Raw genomic sequence first — 22528 nt, forward strand, 5'->3', positions numbered from 1 at the left:
ACGGAGTGAAGGCTGCACGCTGTTTCCCGATTGTAGTGAGGATTGTAGTGAGGATGAGGTGCCCCAGCCCATGATGGGCTGGTGCACCTCATCCTCACTACAATCGTCACTACTACTACACTAGTGAGGATTGTAGTGAGGATGAGGTGCCCCAGCCCATCAATCCTCACTACAATCCTGAAGTGCAGTTTCTTCAAATTCATTTAAAGGCACTTGGAACGCTGAAATTGCTGCTTATAATTTAAGCCTCTATTAAAAACCTCTTATCAGCGCTGGTTTATTGGGGATTTATTGGGCTGACAGAGGGTAATAAAGATGGAGTCTCTAATGTGTCTGTGTATTTATTTCTATTAAAGTATTTTTTCTCTGTGTGGTGTCTTTTTTTTAACCCTTTATTGGAGATTCTTAATAGCCGGGTCAAACGTGCCTGACATTAAGAATCTCTGGCTTAATACTGGCTAGTAAAACAAAGCCAGTATTAACTCATGATTATCCAACAAGCCACCCGGCTCCAGGGCTGTTGGAAGAGTTGGATACAGCGCCAGATGATGGCGCTTCTATGAGAGCGCCATTTTCTGGGACGGCTGCGGACTGAAATTCGCAGCAGAGGCGCCCAGAAACCTCGGGCTAACCTGTGCTGCGGATTCCAATCCCCAGCTGCCTAGTTGTACCCGGCTGGACACAAAAATGGGGCGAAGCCCACGTCATTTGTTTTTTATTTATTTCATGAAACAAGTGAAATAATTTAAAAAAAAAGGGCTTCCCTATATTTTTGGTTCCCAGCCGGGTATAAATAGGCAACTGGGGGTTGGAGGCAGCCCGTGGCTGCATGCTGTACCTGGCTAGAATACAAAAATATGGCGAAGCCCACGTCATTTTTTTTGGTGGGCAAAAAACTTCTGCATAAAGTCCTGGATGGAGTATGCTGAGCCTTGTAGTTCTGCAGCTGCTGTCTGCTCTTCTCCATACAGACACACAGCAGCTGCAGAACTACAAGGCTCAGCATACTCAGCATACTCCATCCAGGACTGTATGTAGAAGTTTTTTGCTGAAAAAATTATGTGGGCTTCGCCATATTTTTGTATGCTAGCCAGGTACAGCAGGCAGGTACGGCGGCCCCCAACCCCCAGTTGCCTATTTGTACCCGGCTGGGAACCAAAAATAAAGGGAAGCCCTTTTTTTATTATTTCATGAATTTCATGAAATAATTAGAAAACAAATGACGTAGGCTTCGCTCCATTTTTGTGTCCAGCCAGGTACATCTAGGCAGCTGGGGATTGGAATACGCAGCACAGGTTGGCCTGAGCTTTCTGGGCCCCACTGCTGCAAATTGCAGTCTGCAGCCACCTCAGAAAATGGCACTTTCATAGAAGCACCATCTTCTGGCGCTGTATCCAACTCTTCCAGCACCTGCCTGCTATACCTGGCTAGCATACAAAAATATGGCGAAGCTCACATCCTTTTTTTGTAGTTTTTTGGCCAAAAAATTAAAAAATACTTCCCTGGATTTTCCATTGCCAGTGAAGGTAACACCAAGCAGTGGGGGTTAGCAGCCAGTAGCTGCTTGGATTACCCTTAGCTAGAAATACAAAAAATGCAGCGGGAGCCCATATATATTTTTTTAATTATTTATTTAAATAACTAAAAACAAAATGGGCTTCCCTGTATTTTGATTGCTGGACATCACAGTGTTGTAAAAATAAATCTTTAAAAAAATGACGTAGCGCTCCGCAGTATTTTTGATTCTCAGCGCAGATAAAGCAGACAGCTATGGGTTGCCACCCCCATCTGCCTGTCGTTACCTTGATTGGCAATCAAAATACAGGGAAGCCCATTAATTTTTTCTATTTAAAAAATAGTTAAAAAAAAAATGACGTTGGGTCCCCCCATTTTTGATAGCCAGCTAGGGTAAAGCAGACGTCTGTAGCCTGAAAACCACAGCTGACAGCTTTACCGTGGTTGGGGATCCAATGTGGAGGTCCCCCCAGGCTCTTTTTTTATAATTATTTTATAAATATTAATAACTACACAAAAAAGTAGGGTCCCCTCCAAATTGGATCACCAGCCAAGGTAAAGCGGACAGCTGTGGTCTGGTATTCTCAGGGTGGGAAGGTCCATAGTTATTGGGCCTTCACAGCCTAAAAATAGCAGGCCGCAGGCACCCCAGACGTGGCGCATCCACTAGATGCGCCAATCCTGGCGCTTCACCCCAGCTCATCCCGTGCCCTGGTGCAGTGGCAAACGGGGTAATAAATCGGGTTGATACTAGCTGTAAAGTCACCTGAGATCAAGCCCAGCAGTTTGTGATGTCATGGCGTCTATTAGATACCCAACATCATAAACTGTCAGTACTAACAAAAACAAAAAATCGACAAAAGAAATTTATTTGAAAAAACAGTCCCCAAAACATTTCCTCTTTCACCAATTTATTGTAAGAAAAAAAATAAAGGGGTCCCACGACGACTCTGGACCGTCTAGAATATGGGGGGGAGACACTCAGGGAACGTATCCACCATTTTCTAGGAGTGCGGACCCTTCATGTGAGGAGTGTGGGTGCAATGAATCTGCACTCACTCTCCCCGGGTCCACAGCAGCAGAGTCCATGTCGTAATGGTTGCTACCAAAGCTGCAATGCCCTGCTCATGAGGTAAGGGCATGCCTAATCAGGAGAACTACTGTAGAGGAAGCTCTGCTCACTGGTATATAGGTGCTCAGAGGTAATAATAGATAAAATTAGTGAGTAACCTCGGCACTCTAAATCTCCCAGACTAACTCAGTAAGTCACAACGGATAGTAATGCAAAATCACTCTTTATTGGTCCGTATTAGGAAAAAAAAAATTTTCATAAGCATATATGTTTTTGTCCCAAACAAGTTACACATGACGTTTCGGCCTGAGCCTTCGTCAGATTGGACTTATCTGCATGTAATCATGAAAAATGACAATAATCAGTATCACATAAGAGTGAGAGAACAATAACATAAACTCGAACAATGTAGAGGTACAATTGGGATGCAGCAAAAAAATTGCAACACAGCAAGAAATGAAACACATGATACAAATGTCATAATACAGTACAAGGACAATTTAGTAATGACAAATATGGGGTCAGAGTAGGCTTAGACAGCTCTGGTACGAAAGAGATGTCAATCATAAAGTAACATTTGCAGTAGGTGTAGAGCTACACTATGCATGGCAGAGCTAATGGGTAGACCGACCATAGAAAAAGAATGGAGAAAAAGTGGAGAAAAAGTGGAGAAAAAGTGGAGAAAAAATGTAGAAAAAGTGGAGAAAAGTGGAGAAAAAATGGAGAAAAAGTGGAGAAAAAGTGGAGAAAAAGTGGAGAAAAAGTGGAGAAAAAATGGAGAAAAAGTGGAGAAAAAGTGAAGAAAAAGTGGAGAAAAAATGGAGAAAAAGTGGAGAAAAAGTGGAGAAAAAGTGGAGAAAATATGGAGAAAAAGTGGAGAAAAAGTGAAGAAAAAATGGAGAAAAAGTGGAGAAAAAGTGGAGAAAAAGTGGAGAAAAAATGGAGAAAAAATGGAGAAAAAGTGGAGAAAAATGGAGAAAAAATTTAGAAAAAGTGGAGAAAAAGTGGAGAAAAAGTAGAGAAAAAATGTAGAAAAAGTGGAGAAAAAGTGGAGAAAAAGTGGAGAAAAAATGTAGAAAAAGTGGAGAAAAAATGGAGAAAAAAATGGAGAAAAAATGGAGAAAAAGTGGAGAAAAAATGGAGAAAAAGTGGAGAAAAAGTGGAGATAAAATGGAGAAAAAGTGGAGAAAAAGTGGAGAAAAAATGTAGAAAAAGTGGAGAAAAAGTGGAGAAAAAGTAGAGAAAAAGTGGAGAAAAAATGGAGAAAAAATGGAGAAAAAATGGAGAAAAAGTGGAGAAAAAGTGGAGAAAAAATGGAGAAAAAGTGGAGAAAAAGTGGAGAAAAAGTAGAGAAAAAGTGGAGAAAAAATGGAGAAAAAATGGAGAAAAAATGGAGAAAAAGTGGAGAAAAAGTGGAGAAAAAGTGGAGAAGAAGTGGAGAAAAAGTGGAGAAAAAGTGGAGAAGAAGTGGAGAAGTGGAGAAGAAGTGGAGAAGAAGTGGAGAAATGTTTATTCATGCCAGATGGGAGATAAATAATTTTTTACCGACGCTGTCATTTACTGTAACGTGATCATCGGTGTACGGTGTATACCGGTGATCACGTGAGCGGGGACCGGAAAAACCGTCCTGAATCATGATCTCCAGGGTCTAAGCTAGCCCTGAAACCCCGGAGATTTTCTGACGCTGGGGGGCGTTATTCACTTATTTCTGCCTGCTGTTTATAAACGGCAGATCAGAATAAGGCTACATTAACACGACCGATCCATTTTTGTGGTCTGTAAAAAACAGTCCGTTTTTTTTCACGGGTGCATCCGTGTGGCATCCGTTTTCGTTCCGTAGACGGTCCGTATGTCATCTGTTTGTCATCCGTGTTCCTTCCGTTTTTTTTTGTGTACTGCAAAAAAACTTAATGAGGGTAAATGCATAAATTTACCCAGGATCCATAGCTTCATCCTACATGAGGCGGTCACATGTTCACTCCAGTGCCATTTTCTTCTGCTTTTCACAGCGTAGAGCGCTCTGGTGATTTTCTTGTGCTTGTGCACTTCATATCAGTCTTTTCTGTCATTATAATGGCAGAAAGACACATAATGTCCCACTCTCCTGCATTTTGTAATTTTGCACCCTTTGGTGCCTTTCATGTGGCACTAAGGGGTGCTTAGCTTTGTATTTAGCCAAAAAAATGAAAAAAAAAAATGACGTAGGGTTCCCCCTATTTTTGTAGCCAGCTAGGGTAAAGCAGACGGCTGCAGCCTGCAGACCACAGCTGGCAACCTCACCTTGGCTGGTAATCCAAAACTGAGGGCACCCCACGCTGTTATTTTAAATTAAATAAATAATTTAGAAAAAAAAACACGTAGGGGTCCCCCCAAAATTGGATCACCAGCCAAGGTAAAGCAGACAGCTGGGGTCTGATATTCTCAGACTAAGGAGGTCCATGGTTATTGGACTCTCCCCAGCCTAAAAATAGCAGGCCGCAGCCGCCCCAGAAGTGGCGCATCCAGTAGATGCGCCAATCCTGGTGCTTCGCCCCAGCGCATCCCGTGCCCTGGTGCGGTGGCAAACGGGGTAATATATGGGGTTAATACCAGATGTGTAATGTCACCTGGCATCAAGCCCTGGGGTTGGTGAGGTCAGGCGTCTATCAGATACCCGACATCACCAACCCAGTCAGTAATAAAAAAAAATAGACGACAAACACATTTTTATTTGAAAAAACACTCCCCAAAACATTCCCTCTTTAACCAATTTATTAGAAAGAAAAACAAATCCAGGTCTGGTGTAATCCAAGGGGTTGCCATGACGATCCACACTGTCCCAATCAATGAAGAGCAGGATGTTCCCCATTGGCTGGGAGAGCAGTGCAGTGACCTGAGCTAACATCAATGGGTCAGCCCAGGTCACTGCAGAGGATGACAAGTGCTGCTGTCAGCGAGGTACACTACCTGCGCTGATCTCCAGCACACTGACAGCCCCTGTCACTGAGTTCAATGACCGGCGCCTTCACACCAAGTATCGCGAGAGGCCCGTGACGTCACCGCTAGTCAGTCTCGGGTCGGAAGCGAGAGGTGATGTGACAAGCGGCGGCCATGGAGGACAGTGACAGCGCTGAGGTCGGGATGGCGGGACTTCATCACCGCAGGTAAGCCGAGCGCGACCATGTGTGTGTGTGTGTGTGTGTGTGTGTGTGTGTGTATGTGTACATGCCGCGGGCAGGAGGGGGCGGAGCAAGCTGAGCGGGGAAGTGTGGGCTTCCTGCACGTAACTAGGATAAACATCGGGTTACTAACCAAAGCGCTTTGGTTGGATACCCGATGTTTATCTTGGTTACCAGCTTCTGGCAGGCTGCCAGCGATGGCTCCTGCACACTGTAGCTGTAAAAAGCCCTGCTTTTTGCTGCTAGAACCGTTCTCAAACGTATCAAGAACTATCGAGCTTTTGCAAAAAGCTCGAGTTCTAGTTCTATCTCGAACAGCCCCCAAAATCACTCGAGCCTAGAACTGGAGAACCTCGAACCGCGAACCGCGCTCAACTCTAATGGGCACCCTTATCAATTTCTTGATTTGAACACTCCTAACTACTTTTTACTGACTTGCTAAAGCACTAAATTGGTTTTGTAACCTCATTGAGCTTTGAACTTCATAGGCAGGTGTATCCAATCATGAGAAAAGGTATTTAAGGATGCCACTTGCAAGTTGTTCTCCTATTTGAATGTCCTATGAAGCGTGGCATCATGGGCTCCTCAAAACAACTCTCAAATGATAGGAAAACAAAAATTATTCAACTTAGTTGTTCAGGGGAAGGATACAAAAAATTGTCTCAGAGATTTAAACTGTCAGTTTCCACTGTGAGGAACATAGTAAGGAAATGGAAGAACACAGGTACAGTTCTTGTTAATCCCAGAAGTGGCAGGCCAAGAAAAATATCAGAAAGGCAGAGAAGAAGAATGGTGAGAACAGTCAAGGACAATCCACAGACCACCTCCAAAGACCTGCAGCATCATCTTGCTGCAGATGGTGTCAAAGTGCATCGGTCAACAAAACAGCGCGCTTTGCACAAGGAGAAGCTGTATGGGAGAGTGATGCGAAAGAAGCTGTTTCTGCAAGCACGCCACAAACAGAGTCACCTGAGGTATGCAAAAGCACATTTGGACAAGCCAATTACATTTTGGAAGAAGGTCCTGTGGACTAATGAAACAAAGATTAAGTTGTTTGGTCATACAAAAAGGCGTTATGCATGGAGGCAAAAAAACACGGCATTCCAAGAAAAGCACTTGCTACCCACAGTAAAATTTGGTGGAGGTTCCATCATGCTTTGGGTCTGTGTTGTTCTGAAATGGACATCCCAGTCCCCAGACCTGAATATCATTGAAAATCTGTGGGATGATTTGAAACGGGCTGTCCATGCTCGGCGACCATCAAACTTAACTGAACTGGAATTGTTTTGTAAACAGGAATGGTCAAATATACCTTCATCCAGGATCCAGGAACTCATTAAAAGCTACAGTAAGCGACTAGAGGCTGTTATTTTTGCAAAAGGAGGATCTACAAAATATTAATGTCACTTTTATGTTGAGGTGCCCATACTTTTGCATCAGTCAAATTTTGTTTAAATGCGGAGAGGAGAGGTTTTCTTCTGATGACTCTGCATGATGATCATATTTGTGCAGGTGTCTCTGAACAGTAGAAAAATTTATCCCACCTCCTGAGTCTGGTAAATCATCCTGAAGGTCTTTTGCAGTCAAGTGTGGGTTTTGATTTCAGTTTCTAGTAATCCTACGAGCAGTTTTGCCAGAAATTTTGCTTGGTTTTCCAGAACTTATCTTGACCTCCACTGTTCCTGTTAACTGCCATTTTTTTAAATTAAATTTTGAACTGAGGAAAAGGCAACATGAAAATGCTTTGCTATTTTCTTATAGCCTTGTTTTTTGGCACAAGGTTAGAGGAGGCTGAGTATTAATGAAGCTATGAAATTTGCATCACTTGGCCTTTCCTAACAATGATAGTGAACAAGCCATAGTTAGGGATGAGCGAGTTGTGAAATACTCGGACTTGCTATACTCGTAATGAGTAGGTCCTAATACTCAGGTACTCGTTACGAGTAGCGAGTCCAATTCAAGTCAATGGGAAATGCGAGTAATTGTCTGGGGACTGAGTAAAAGGCCGTGTTGGGGCTGTAAAATAGAGAATACAGATAATAATAAACATTGTCATTATACTTACAGGTCCCGCGACGCGTCCTGCAGCCTCTCTCTGCCGCCATGTCTGCTTCCAAGTACGATCCTCGCTGTGCCGCCCGGTAACCAAAGGATCTTCCGTGACGTAATAGCATGTGACCAGTCACGTGTGAATGTTGTATGATCTCATTGGCAACAGAATGGTCACATGACTATGACATCATTAAAGGCCCTGTAGTGTCAGCATGCTCGCCGATACTTGGTGTTCGCCCGAGCATTTCAGTACTCTCGGTATACTCGGCGAGCAACATATACAGGCGAGATGCTCGGGCACATGCTCGGTTCCCCCTCCCTGCATGTCGGCGCTCTTTACAGAGTCAGCCTACATGCAAAGATTAGCTGCCACAGCCGGTGAAGGATCAGGTGATCAGAGATCACCGTTGCTATAGTAACCCACTCGTTAGGTTACTATGGCAACGGTAGCAGTGGTGACAGCACTGCTTACCAACCCACAGCCTGTGCTCACTCATTGAGTTATTACACAGCATGGGGAGCAGCAGCGTTCTTCCTCCCCCCGTGTTTTGTGATATAGCAGCGCTAGCTGGGTTAAACACCAGGAACGTGGAGAGGTGAGAGGGAGTAATAAAGATGGAATCCCTAAGTGTGTCTGTGTATTTATTTCTAATAAAGTATTTTTTCTCTGTGTGGGGTCTTTTTTAACTCTTCTTTGGAGATTCTTAATGGCCAGGTCAAACTTGGCCTGACATTAGGAATTTTGGGCTTTATACCAGCTGGCAAAACAAAGCTGGTATTAACCCCTTCTTACCCAGCATGCCACCTGGCACCAGGACAGCTGGAAGAGTTAGATACAGCGCCAGAAGATGGTGCTTCTATGAAAGCACAATTTTCTGGGGCAGCTGTGGACCGCAATTCACAGTGGGGTGGGGTGGGGCAGAAAGCTTGGGCCACCATTCCAGTCCCCAGCTGCCTAGTTGTACCTGGCTGGATACAAAAATTGTGCGAAGCGCACAACTTTTTTTTTTTTAACTATTTCATAAAATAATTAAAAAAGGACTTACCTATATTTTTGGTTCCCAGACGGGTAGAAATAGACAGGTGGGGGCTCATACCTGCCTGCCGTGCCTGGTAGCATACAAAAATATCGCGAAGCCCATGTAAAAAAAAAAAAAAGGGCTTCCTTGGATTTTCCATTGCCAGTGAAGGTAACACCAAGCAGTGGGGATTAGCAGCCAGTAGCTGCTTGGATTACCCTTAGCAATAGAAAATGCAGCAGGAGCCCAAGCATTTTTTTTTAAAATATTTTTTTTTAAATAACTAATAAAAAATGGGTTTCCCTGTATGTTGACTGCCAGCCAAGGTAAAGCTAGGCAGATGTGGGTGGCAGCCACATCTGTGCGCTGAGAATCAAAAATACCGTGAAGCGCTATGTCATTTTTTTAAATTATTTATTTTAAACAACTATATATTGTGTGTGTATATACAGCATATATATATATATATATATATATATATATATATATATACATATATATATATATATATATATATATATTAGCTGTAGTACCCGGGCGTTGCCCGGGATAGTAACTGTCTCTCTGTCTGTCTCTCATCTTTGTCAGTCTGTTTGTCTCTGTCTGTTTCTGTCAGTTTATCTGTCTCTATCTGTTTGTCAGTCTGTCTGTTTGTCTGTCTGTCTGTCTGTCTCTGTCTGTCTCGGTGCCTGTCTGTGGGTGTCTGTCTTCTGTGTGTCTGTTTCTGTCTGTCTCTTTCTGTCTGTATGTCTGTATCAGTCTGTCTGTCTCTGTCTTTTTGTCTGTCTTTGCCCATCTGTCTCTGTCTGTTTCTGTCTGTCTCTGAGTGTCTGTCTCTGTCTGTATGTCTCTATCTGTCTCTCTGTCTGTCTCTCTGTCTGTCTCTCTATCTGTCTCTCTGTCTGTCTCTTTACCTGTCTGTCTCTGTGTGTCTGTCTGTCCCTTTCTCTGTCTGTCTCTGTCTGTGTGTCTCTCTCTATCCATGTCTATCTGTCTGTGTCTCTCTTTATCTCTTTTTGTGTCTCTCTACCTGTCTCTGTATCAGTCTCTGTCTGTTTCTCTTTATCTCTGTGTCTGTCTGTCAGTCTCTTTCCTCATCTGTCTCTCGCTCCCCGTCTGTCTCTCATTCCCAGTCTGTCTCTCGTTCCCTGTCTGCCTCTTGTTCCCCATCTGTCTCTCTTTCCCCATCTGTCTCTTTCCCCGTCTGATTCTTTCCCTGTCTGTTTCTGTCTCTTTTCCTGTCACTTTCCTTGTCTGTCTCTTTCCTTCTCTTTTTCCTTGTCTCTGTCTCTGTCTCTTTCCCTGTTTTTGTCTCTTTCCCTGTCTCTTTCCCTGTTTTTGTCTCTTTTCCAGTCTCTTTCCCTGTCTGTTTCCCTATCTCTTTCCTTGTCTGTCTGTATCTTTCCCCATCTGTCTTTTTCCCTGTCTGTCTCTGTCTCTTTCCCCATCTGTCTCTGTCTCTTTCCCTGTCTCTTTCCTTGTCTGTCTCTTTCCTTGTCTTTTTCCTTGTCTGTCTCTTTCCCTGTCTTTTTCCTTATCTCTGTCTCTTTCCCTGTTTTTTCTCTTTGCCTGTCTCTTTCCTTGTCTCTGTCTCTTTCCTTGTCTGTCTCTGTCTGTCTCTCTGTTTCTTTTCCTGTCTGCTTGTCTCTTTTCCTGTCTATCTGTGTCTCTCTGCCTCGTCTGTCTCTTTGACTGTCTGTCTCTATCTCTCTCTCTGACTCTTTCCCTGTCTGTCTCTCCTGTCTTTCCCTGTCTCCCTCTCTCTATATCGCTCTGTCTGTCTCTGTCTCTTTCTGTCTGTCTCTATCCATCTCCCCACTGACTTCTTATTACCTCACACATAAGCTTCTTATAGTAACAGTTTATTTTGTTCTTATAGCAAGCACTGACAGTTGCTATTAATAGCCTGTAGCTCCCACCTCCATTCAATTTAATAGAGGCAGGATTTTTAGAGAGTAACTGTAAAGCGCAAGGTTAAATTTTCCCATCCAAACATAGTCTATGACGTTCCCTGAGTCACACGGGGTGTCTGTGCAAAATTTCGTGATTATAAATGCAACGGTGCGGATTCCTTTAGCGGATATACACACACACATACACATACACATACACTCAGCTTTATATATTAGAATCGCCGGGGAATCAATCACTCGGCGCTCGCGGTACAGTCTCAGCTGCATGCCGGAGCTCAGGTGAGAGCTCTGGAGTGCAATGCAGGTACCTGAATCCAGGCCTGGCATTACTGGAGAGTCCTCCGGTAACCAGTGCGTCGCTGTATACACGGCTCTGGCAAAAATTAAGACATTAAGGGACCACAGCAAAATGTTCAGTTTTTCTGATTTTTCTCTTTAAAGGTATATTTTTGAGTAAAATGTAAATTGTTCTTTTATTCTATAAACTACTGACAACATCTCTGAATTTCCAAGCAATAAATCTTGTATTTATTTTCTGAAATTACTAGTTTATAGAATAATACTCTAAAATATACCTTTAAAGAGAAAAATCAGAAAAACTGAAAATTTTGTTGTGGTCTCTTAATTTTGGCTAGAGCTGTATATACAGTATATATATATATATATATATACAGTTAGGTCCAGAAATATTTGGACAGTGACACAATTTTCGCGAGTTGGGCTCTGCATGCCACCACATTGGATTTGAAATGAAATCTTTACAACAGAATTCAAGTGCAGATTGTAACGTTTAATTTAAAGGATGGAACAAAAATATCTGATAGAAATTGTAGGAATTGTACACATTTCTTTACAAATACTCCACATTTTAGGAGGTCAAAAGTAATTGGACAAATAAACCAAACCCAAACAAAATATTTTTATTTTCAATATTTTGTTGCGAATCCTTTGGAGGCAATCACTGCCTTAAGTCTGGAACCCATGGACATCACCAAACGCTGGGTTTCCTCCTTCTTAATGCTTTGCCAGGCCTTTACAGCCGCAGCCTTCAGATCTTGCTTGTTTGTGGGTCTTTCCGTCTTAAGTCTGGATTTGAGCAAGTGAAATGCATGCTCAATTGGGTTAAGATCTCGTGATTGACTTGGCCATTGCAGAATGTTCCACTTTTTTGCACTCATGAACTCCTGGGTAGCTTTGGCTGTATGTTTGGGGTCATTGTCCATCTGTACTATGAAGCGCCGTCCGATCAACTTTGCGGCATTTGGCTGAATCTGGGCTGAAAGTATATCCTGGTACACTTCAGAATTCATCCGGCTACTCTTGTCTGCTGTTATGTCATCAATAAACACAAGTGACCCAGTGCCATTGAAAGCCATGCATGCTCATGCCATCACGTTGCCTCCACCATGTTTTACAGAGGATGTGGTGTGCCTTGGATCATGTGCCGTTCCCTTTCTTCTCCAAACTTTTTTCTTCCCATCATTTTGGTACAGGTTGATCTTTGTCTCATCTGTCCATAGAATACTTTTCCAGAACTGAGCTGGCTTCATGAGGTGTTTTTCAGCAAATTAAACTCTGGCCTGTCTATTTTTGGAATTGATCAATGGTTTGCATCTAGATGTGAACCCTTTGTATTTACTTTCATGGAGTATTCTCTTTACTGTTGACTTAGAGACAGATACACCTACTTCACTGAGAGTGTTCTGGACTTCAGTTGATGTTGTGAATAGGTTCTTCTTCACCAAAGAAAGTATGCGGCGATCATCCACCACTGTTGTCATCCGTGGACGCCCAGGCCTTTTTGAGTTCCCAAGCTCACCAGTCAATTCCTTTTTTCTCAGAATGTACCCGACTGTTGATTTTGCTACTCCAAGCATGTCTGCTATCTCTCTAATGGATTTTTTCTTTTTTTTCACCCTCGGATGTTCTGCTTCACCTCAATTGAGAGTTCCTTAGACCGCATGTTGTCTGGTCACAGCAACAGCTTCCAAATGCAAAACCACACACCTGTAATCAACCCCAGACCTTTTAACTACTTCATTGATTACAGGTTAACGAGGGAGACGCCTTCAGAGTTAATTGCAGCCCTTAGAGTCCCTTGTCCAATTACTTTTGGTCCCTTGAAAAAGAGGAGGCTATGCATTACAGAGCTATGATTCCTAAACCCTTTCTCCGATTTGGATGTGAAAACTCTCATATTGCAGCTGGGAGTGTGCACTTTCAGCCCATATTATATATATATATAATTGTATTTCTGAACATGTTTTTGTAAACAGCTAAAATAACAAAACTTGTGTCACTGTCCAAATATTTCTGGACCTAACTGTATATATATATATATATATATATATATACACCGTATACACACTCACACACAATGTATAGTTGTATAAAAATAAACAGTTTTAAAAAATGACGTAGCGCTCCACAGTATTTTCGATTCTCAGTGCAGATAAAGCGGTCGGCTACAGGTTGTCACCCTCACCCCATCTGCCTGACAATCAAAATACAGGAAAGCCAATTAATTTTTTTTATTTAAAAAAATAATAAAAAAATATGTGGGCTCCTGATGTATTTTGATTGCCAGTCAGGTAAAGCCAGGCAGCTGGGGTCTGGGATTCTCGGCACCCCATAGCCGTCCCTAGAAATGGCGCATTGTTTCTTAGCGCCATTTCCAGTGCATTACCCAGCTCGTCCACCGGCCCTAATGGCAGTGGCTCGCTGGGTAAAAAAGAAGTTAATACGAGCTTTTCATTCTCTGACGGTACTAAGACTGAAATTCATAGTGTCACGCCAAATTAGACATGGCCACCATGAATTTCTAGTAAACAGTAAAAGAAAAACACAACACACATTTTTTTTATTACAAGTAAAACAAAAAAAATATTTTGAGACTCCATCTTTGTTATAAAGAATCCGTAGTCCACAGATACAGCAATGTCACCTCTGCTTCATCACACTGTACAGAAAGTCTATACAGTGTGAGAAGCAGAGAGAGCAATGAGCAATGTAAACTCTGCTACATCACTCTGCACAGACAGTCTATACAGTGTGAGAAGCAGAGAGAGCAATGAACAATGTCAACTCTGCTACATCACTCTGTACAGAAAGTCTATACAGTGTGAGAAGCAGAGAGAGCATTGAGCAATGTCAACTCTGCTACATCACTCTGGCACAGACAGTCTATACAGTGTGAGAAGCAGAGAGAGCAATGAACAATGTCAACTCTGCTACATCATTCTTTACAGACAGTAAATAATACAGTGTGAGAAGCAGAGAAAGCACTGAACAATGTCAGCTCTGCTACGTCACTCTGTACAGCAGTGGCTATGCAGAGTGAGATGCAGGATGACACTGAGGTCGGAGTTCCACTTACATGTGACTCGTGTAGTCTTGCATGGTCATCACCCCGAACGAACTGACACTGTCCGGACACGAGCGCCGAACGTTCCTGTCGGGAGACTGTGCAGCCATACGGGGTGATGCCGACACGACACTAACACAGTGACAGTTAAAATTCAGTTACCAGGACCTTTGAGACGTCATAGTCATGTGACTAGTCTGTAGCCAATGAGGTAATACAGCATTCACACGTGACTGGGTCACATGGCTATAACGTTATTGAAGGTCCTTTAGTAGTCAGTGCTGGTTACTGAGTGGCACAGCAGTGATCGGATGGACGCGAAAGCAGAAGCAGCAGGAGACAGAGTCTGCAGGATGCATTGCGGGACCTGTAAGTATGATCAAAATGTTTTTTTAATAATGTGCTTTATCTATCTTCATAGTTTGGGATCGCCTATCCCTACTCGCTACTCCTAACAAGAAATGACAAGGATACTCATGGAGTAACGAGTAGCCTGAATACCGTACTACTCGGCGAGTACCGAGTAGTAACGAGTATACTCGTTCATCCCTAGCCATATTCCTAACAGACTAATTGAGGTTTGAAACCTCGGTCAAAGTTATCTGAGAACACAAATCTTCAAGGGTGCACAAATGTTTGCATCAGCCCATTTTCCTTTTTGTAACTTTTAAAATGTAAAAAATGAAAATATATATACTGCATATATATATTTTGCCTAAAGCACAAAGGAAATGTGTCATCTTTAATGTTATGACTTTTCAAGATCATTTTATACATCTTGCCAGGAGCTTTTCCTGTTATTAACAATCAATGCTGGTAAATCATACAAGAATTAGTGTAGGAACACCTACCCATAGATACAACTGAAAACAAATACCTTCTCACCCCCTGTGGGTGGTTTTTTGTCCTTCCTCATTCTCGGGTCCTCTGCCAGAGGCCTGGGAGTTTGAGGGTTCTGTGCAGGATCTTAGTTGTTCCTAGCACTGCACTTTTCTGGACAGAGCATTCAGATGTTGCTCCTGGAATCTGTTGCAGCCATTTTTCCAACTTAAGGGTACTTTACATGCTGCAACATCGCTAGCGATCTCGTTAGCGATGTGAATTTCTAGATCACAAGTGCGATCTTTTGAGATCGCACATAGATCATTTTACGCATCTCGAAAGATCGCACTTGCGATCTAGAATTTCACATCGCTAACGAGATCGCTAGCGATGTCGCAGCATGTAAAGTACCCTTTAGGGGTCACTGCTTCAAGGGCTCCTATTACCACTGGAATTACTGTTATCTTCACCTTCCAGATCTTCTCCAGTTGTCCTTTAAGGCCCTGGTATTTCTCTAGCTTCTCATATTCATTCTTTCTTCTTAGCCCATATGCTGTACAGATATTCCTGTATACATTTCACGCTACTTGGTTGTGGTATTCGGTGTACGCTGTTCCTGCTTGCATTTTGCATCCAATATGTTGGATTGTTTCCATGGTTTCTTTACATAGTCTGCATCTTGGGTCTTGTCTTGTGTGGTAGATTCCTGCTTCTATGGATCTGGTACTTAGCACCTGCTCTTGTGCTGCTATGATTAGTGCCTCTGTGCTGTCCTGGAGTCCAGCTTTCTCCAGCCATTGGTAGGATTTCTTCATGTCAGCCACCTCCATTATCTGTCTATGGTACATCCCATGCAGTGGCTTGTCTTGCCATGGCACTTAATGTTCTTGTTCTTCCTTCCTGGACTGTTGTTGTTGCTGTCTTAGGCTCTCCCTCAGCATCTGATCCTTTGGTGCCATTTTTCTGATGTATTCCTGGATACTTGTTGTTTCATCCATGATGGTGGCTTGGACACCTATCAAGCCTCGATCACACTCCTTTCTGTTGGTATACAATCTTTGGGTGTTTGACTTGGGGTGGAGACCACCATGCATTGTAAGGAGCTTCCAGGTCTTCACAGCTGCAGCTTTCATTTCTTCTTTTGGCCAGCACACTATGCCAGCAGGGTATCTGATAACTGGCAGAGCGTATGTATTGATGGCGCGGATCTTATTCTTCCCATTGAGCTGGCTCTTTAGGACCTGTCTTACCCTTTGATGGTATTTTGATGTTGCTGCTTTCCTTGCCTCCTCATCATGGTTACCGTATCCCTGTGGGATGCCAAGGTACTTGTAGCAGGTTTGTACATCTGCTATGTGCCCAGAACATCCCGATGTCTTCGCTGTATATTCTGGTCAGGTGGATCAGTGAACTGATGTCTAGTTCATTTTTCGTTTACAGCTTGATGTCATCCATGTAGAGTAGGTGGCTGATGATGCTTCCACTCTTGAACTTGTATCCATAGCCAGACTCTGTTATTATCTGACTGAGGGTGTGTTCAAGCCTATGCAGAACAGCAATAGGGATAGTGCATCACCTTGGTATATGCCACATTTGATGGACACTTGTGCTAGGTGCCTTGAGTTAACTTCCAGTGTTGTCCTCCATAGCCTAATTGAGTTGCTGAGGAAGGTTCTCAATTTCCTGTTGACATTGTAGAGAGCCAAGCATTCACAGATCCATTTGAGTGGCATTGAGTCATAGGCTTTCCTATAGTCAATCCAGGCTGTGCTGAGATTGGTCTGTCTGGATCTTGAGTCTTGAGCGACTGCTCTATACACTAACAGCTGGTGCTTAGAGCCTCTGGTGTTGTTCCCAATGCCTTTCTGAGCTGGATTCATGTACCGATTCATATGTTTCTGTAGCTTGGTGGCTATGATGCCTGACAGGAGTTTCCATGTCATTGTAAGGCAGGTTATTGGGCAGTAGTTGGATGGCATTTTTCCTTTATGTGGGTCCTTCATGATCAGCACTGTTCTTCCTTGTGTTAGCCAAGCTGGGTGGTGGCCTGCTTCTAGCAGTTGGTTCATCTGTTTTGCCAGTCGTTCATGTACTGCTGTTAATTTCTTTAGCCAGTAGGTGTGGATCATGTCTGGACCAGGTGCTGTCCAGCTCTTCATGTTCTTGACACTCTCTTGGATGTCTACTTCTGTGATGGTGACTGGTTCTTGTTCTGGGTGGTTATTGTGTTTCATTCTCAGATCTTGCAGCCACTTTGCACGGGTGTTGTGTGTTTTTTCCTTCTCCCATATGTCCCTCCAGTATTGTTCAGTCTCTGCTATCGGTGGAATTGCTGCTACTGTGCTGTTACTCTGCAGCTGGGAATAGACCTTGGATGGTTCTTTGGAGAACAGGACATTTATCCTCTTGGCCTCAGCTTCTCTAGTGTATCTCCCTAGTCTTGCAGCCAATGCTGTAAGCCTTTGTTTTGCAGTCTCTAGAGCTTTAGATGGAGTCAGGCCATTGTACTTTTTCAGCTTGGTCTTATTCTTGATCTTTACACCCTTCTGTGCTTCTGTTAGTTGGCTGACTTCTCTTCATGTCACCTTGATTTTTGCCTCCAGTCTTCTTTTCCATGGTGGGCACGTGCTTCTTTTGTTCTTGTTGGTATAGTCAAGCATTTCCAGGATTACTGAGCCAGTGGCATAGATCGGTTTATTAGTTTGTGTTATGGTAGTGGTAGGTATTGATGCAAGTGCTCCATTGGCATCTTCTAGCATACTTTCTGGTAGTATTTCTCTGCTGAGCCTTGAGTACATCTCAATAAATTAGAATGTCATCAAAAAGTTAATTTATTTCAGTAATTCAATATAAAAAGGAAAATGCATATATAACAGATTGATCTATTTCAAGTGTTTATTTCTGTTAGTGTTGATGATTATGGCTTACTGCCAATGAAAACCCAAAACTTATTTTCTCAGAAAATTAGAATAATTAACACAAAAAAATCTGCAAAGGCTTTCTAAGCATTCAAAATGGTCCCTTAGACTTGTTCAGTAGGCTACACAATCATGGAAGACTGCTGACTAGACAGATGTCCAGAAGGCAGTCATTGACACACTCCACAAAGAGGATAAGCCACAACAGGTTCTTGCTAAAGATGCTGCCTGTTTACAGAGTGTTATATCCAAGCATATTACCGAAAAACTGAGTGGAAGGAAAAAGTGTGGTAGAAAAAGGTGCAAAATCAAACAGGATAACCACAGCCTTGATAGGATTGTTTAAGAAAAGGCCATTCAAAAATTTGTGAGGATTCACAAGGAGTGGACTGCTGCTGGAGTCAGTGCTTCAAGAGCCACCACACACAAATGTACCCACAACATTGGCTACAACTGTCGCATTCACACCAGAATCGTCTTACTTGGCCAAGGAGAAAAAGAACTGGACTGTTGCTCAGTAGTCCAAGGTGTTGTTTTCAGATGAAATTCAATTTTGCATTTCATTTGGAAAATCAAGGTCCCAGAGTCTGGAGGAAAAGTGGAGAGGCCACAATCCAAACTGCTTGAGGCCTAGTGTGAAGTTACCACAATGAGTGATGGTTTGGGGAGCCATGTTATCTGCTGGTCTAGGTGCACTGTGTGTTATCAAGACCAAAGTCAGCGCAGCCGTCTACTAGGCCATTTTAGAGCACTTCATGCTTCCCTCTGCCTACAAGCTTTTTGGAGATGGAAATTTCATTTTCCAGCAGGACTTGGTACCTGTCCATGACTCGCCCCAGGCTAAGGGGTACTTGGTCCCAGGCCGTATATTTATGTGGACAGTTCACTGGGTGGCCGTTGCCACCCTGGGGTCACTTGAAAGGGGTTATGTACAACAGATTAATGATAAAGGTTTTGTCGTGACACCACTTGCGGGTTGCGGCTATATAGATTGAGCCCCCATTGCACAGTCTCTCACCGCTGGGGCTGATGTTAATGGCAGCCTCGATGTTGTGGCCAGGCCCAAGGGAGTAGGTGATGGAGTTAGGCATGGAAAAAAGGTAGACCACACAAGGGTTTGCAGTGTAATTGGTTTCTTTACTCACACCGTTTTTTGACTGGCAACCTGAAGAAGGCTGGTCCTCACCACTGGTCCCCTTAGTCCCAGTGCCGGTGTGGTAACCTGGAGGCTTCTTTCTCCTGCACCTGTCTCTGGTTGGTGGGTCCCCGTGGCTTGGAGCATCTGGGGTCCCCTCCTGGTAGTCTTTCAGTCTTTAGTCCATACAGCGGGCAGTTTAAACCCTGTAGGGTCGGTGCTCTGTTCCGATCCCTAGTTCTCCCATCACTGCTGGTGCCCCGGACTTTACGGTCGGTGAGGTTCTGAATGGTCCCCTCACTATACAGATTTTATCAGGTCTGCCTTGAGCGTTTGCCTGACCCGTGGTGCTATGGTTCCGAGAGTACTCCACCGTACTCCGTCGGCAACCACGCGCCTGACAGGTCACTGTTACACACTCCCGTCAGTACGGTTATGTCCGTCTCCTCTCACTTCAACTTACTGACTGTCTGACCCCTCCTCCCCTGGTTGTCATCTAGTGGACTTGATCGGCTCCGCCTTTAGGTAGCCATCCATTGGGTCTAACCCTAGGCTATCACCAGTCCTTGGGAAAGGGAAAAACATTAAAAACAAAATAATTTTTGCAAGGTGTTGTATAATATTCTAATTTTCTGAGATAACGACTTTTGGATTTTCATTGGCTGTACACCATAATCATCAACATTAATGGAAATAAACACTTGAATCAGATCACTCTGTTTGTAATGACTCTATATAATATATGTTTTCCTTTTTGTATTGAATTTTATATATAAATATATCTAATACTGTATATAAAGCTCAGTATATGTGTGTGTATGTATGTATGTTCGCTAAAGGAATTTGCACTGTCGCATTTACAATCACGAAATTTTGCACAGACACCCCATATGACCCAGGGAATGTCATAGATTATGTGTTGACGGGAAAATTTAACCCCGCGCTTTACAGATACTCTCCAAAATCCTGCCTCCATTAAACTGAATGGGGGAGCTACAAGCTATTAATAGCAACTGTCAGTGGTTGCTATAGGAACAAAGTAAACTGTTAGTATAAGAAGCTTATGTTTTTGGTAATAAGATGTCTGTGGTGAGATGGATAGAGAGAGATAGAAAGAGACAGACAGACAAGCACAGACAGAGACAGATGGGCAAAGAGACAGACCTGGAAATAGACAGACCTGGAAAGAGACAGACGGGGAAAGAGACAGACGGGGAAAGAGACAGACCTGGAAAGAGACAGACCTGGAAAGAGACCGACGGGGAAAGAGACAGACCTGGAAAGAGACAGACCTGGAAAGAGACAGACCTGGAAAGAGAAAGACCGGGAAAGAGACAGACCTGGAAAGAGACAGACCGGGAAAGAGACAGACCTGGAAAGAGACAGACCTGGAAAGAGACAGACAGGGAAAGAGACAGACAGGGAAAGAGACAGACGGGGAAAGAGACAGCCCTGGAAAGAGACAGACCTGGAAAGAGACAGACCTGGGTAGAGACAGCCAGGCAAAGAGACAGCCAGGCAAAGAGACAGACGGGAAAAGAGACAGACCTGGAAAGAGACAGACCTGGAAAGAGATAGATGGGGAAAGAGACAGACAAAGACAGATGGGGAAAGAGACAGACGGGGAAAGAGAGAGATAGAGAGACACAAACATAGAGACAGACACAGAGATAGAGACTGATACAAATACAGACAGTGAGATAGAAACAGACAGAGACATAGACACAGACAGACAAAGAAAGACACAGACAGAGAGACAGACAGACAGCGACACACAGACAGAGACTGGGAGAGAGACAAAGTGACAGTTACTATCCCGGGCAACGCCCAGGAACTACAACTAGTATGTATATATATATATGTATATATATATATATATATATATATATATATATATATATAAATGTAGGAGAATTAGGATCCAGCAAAAGGATGAAATTTCACCAGAATTTTAAAAACTTCTTCTTTATTAATCCATTGAGTCATATAAAAGTATGAGGAACTCCAATCAATTAATAGCACTCCAGCAAGGGACTACATGTTTCAGCACTATGTGCCTTTTTCACGGTCCTACTTGAACTGAGCTCCAACACTGACAATATATCCTCCTTTGTGGAAGATACTCAAATAACCCATAATTAAAAGCAGTGGAACAGGACAATTAAAAACATCTGAGTAGATGGTTGAGACTCCGTTCAAGAATATTGCTAGAAAAATACATATATTGAAGATGTTTTATACATAGACAAATAATATATACATTTGATAATAAATAAACAATGATATAGGATAACCGCAACAAGATAGTTATACATATATATATGAAAAAAATAAATATATATATATATATATATATATATATATATATATATATATATATATATTTATATCACTATCCCAATGGAGAACAATGCATTGGTTGTGGACAAAGTGGAGGCCTGACCGGTATAATGCGTACACTAGACCAAGCGAAAAGGATGTAGGAGGGTCAAATAAACAAATACTTTATTATTGAAAATAGTGACAAGGTTGTAGAAAATGTATGCAATAGAAAGCTTTTTTCATGGGACATGTGTGTATATATGTGCATGCAATACCATTTACTTTATAATCATAGTTTCTATCTCATATTCCCTCATTTATGCACATGTAGTGCCTATACATATGCATGAATATTTCCTCTTCTCACCCCCTTTTTTCACTTCTTCACTAGTCTCACTCCCCTTACCCTACATCCTCTTCCTATATTTATTTATCTATAAATGCTTTATATTCCTCATTTTGGTGTGTACATATATGTGCACATATTCACTTTATTGTATTATCACTAGGGATGATTGAATACCGCAAATATTCGGCAACGCCCATATTCGTCGAATAGGTCGCCGCTATTTGACTATTTGCGAATATTCAATGCGCAATGTAAGTCTATGGGAAACCCGAATAACAACTATTCTGGCTTCTCATATACTTACATTGTGCATCGAATATTTGCATAGCAGCGACCTATTCGTCGGATATTCGCGAAGCCGATTATTGCCGAATATTTGTGATATTCAATCATCCCTAATTATCACATATACCTTTGATTGAATGTACATAGTGACATCATCGCAAACATGTTCAAAATATTTCATTATACATTCATATATATGAGCTGTCTGGCTATTGAATATGATGGTATATGGTCAACATCTTGTGGCTTTTCCTGTTATAGCATGCTCATGTTTGTATTATGTGTTTTTTCCATATGATTTTCTTTATTTTTTGTATGTCTCTAATGTGGTTTTGAATCTTATCACGTATATCCATTGCACTGCATACATCCATGGGTTACCATGCATGTGATTAATTTGCTACCTTACATGATGTGTGTTTCTGCTTTGCCCTGCTGATCCTCTCCTCTTTGGTGTCCTGTGGTGCATAAATCACTTTTTGGCTCCTTGCATTGTGTGGCTTTGATTGGCTGGGAGTTGCTGCGTCTGTTACACACGCACAAGCTGTGTGTCATTGGACTATGCAATCGTATCTTGCTTAAACCATTCTGGGTAGTGCAATGG

General features: G+C 42.6%; 1 protein-coding gene across 1 annotated transcript in view; it reads right to left on the reverse strand.

The window, feature by feature from the left end:
• LOC142297263 (uncharacterized) overlaps nucleotides 1-22528 on the reverse strand; it is a 307434-nt gene that overhangs the window by 275450 nt on the left and 9456 nt on the right. Inside the window, 1 exon segment of the mRNA XM_075341518.1 lies at nucleotides 16777-17397. Coding sequence (XP_075197633.1) covers nucleotides 16777-17397 — 621 coding nt within the window.

Source organism: Anomaloglossus baeobatrachus, chromosome 3 (genome assembly GCF_048569485.1).
Source record: "Anomaloglossus baeobatrachus isolate aAnoBae1 chromosome 3, aAnoBae1.hap1, whole genome shotgun sequence".
Classification (NCBI taxonomy): domain Eukaryota; kingdom Metazoa; phylum Chordata; class Amphibia; order Anura; family Aromobatidae; genus Anomaloglossus; species Anomaloglossus baeobatrachus.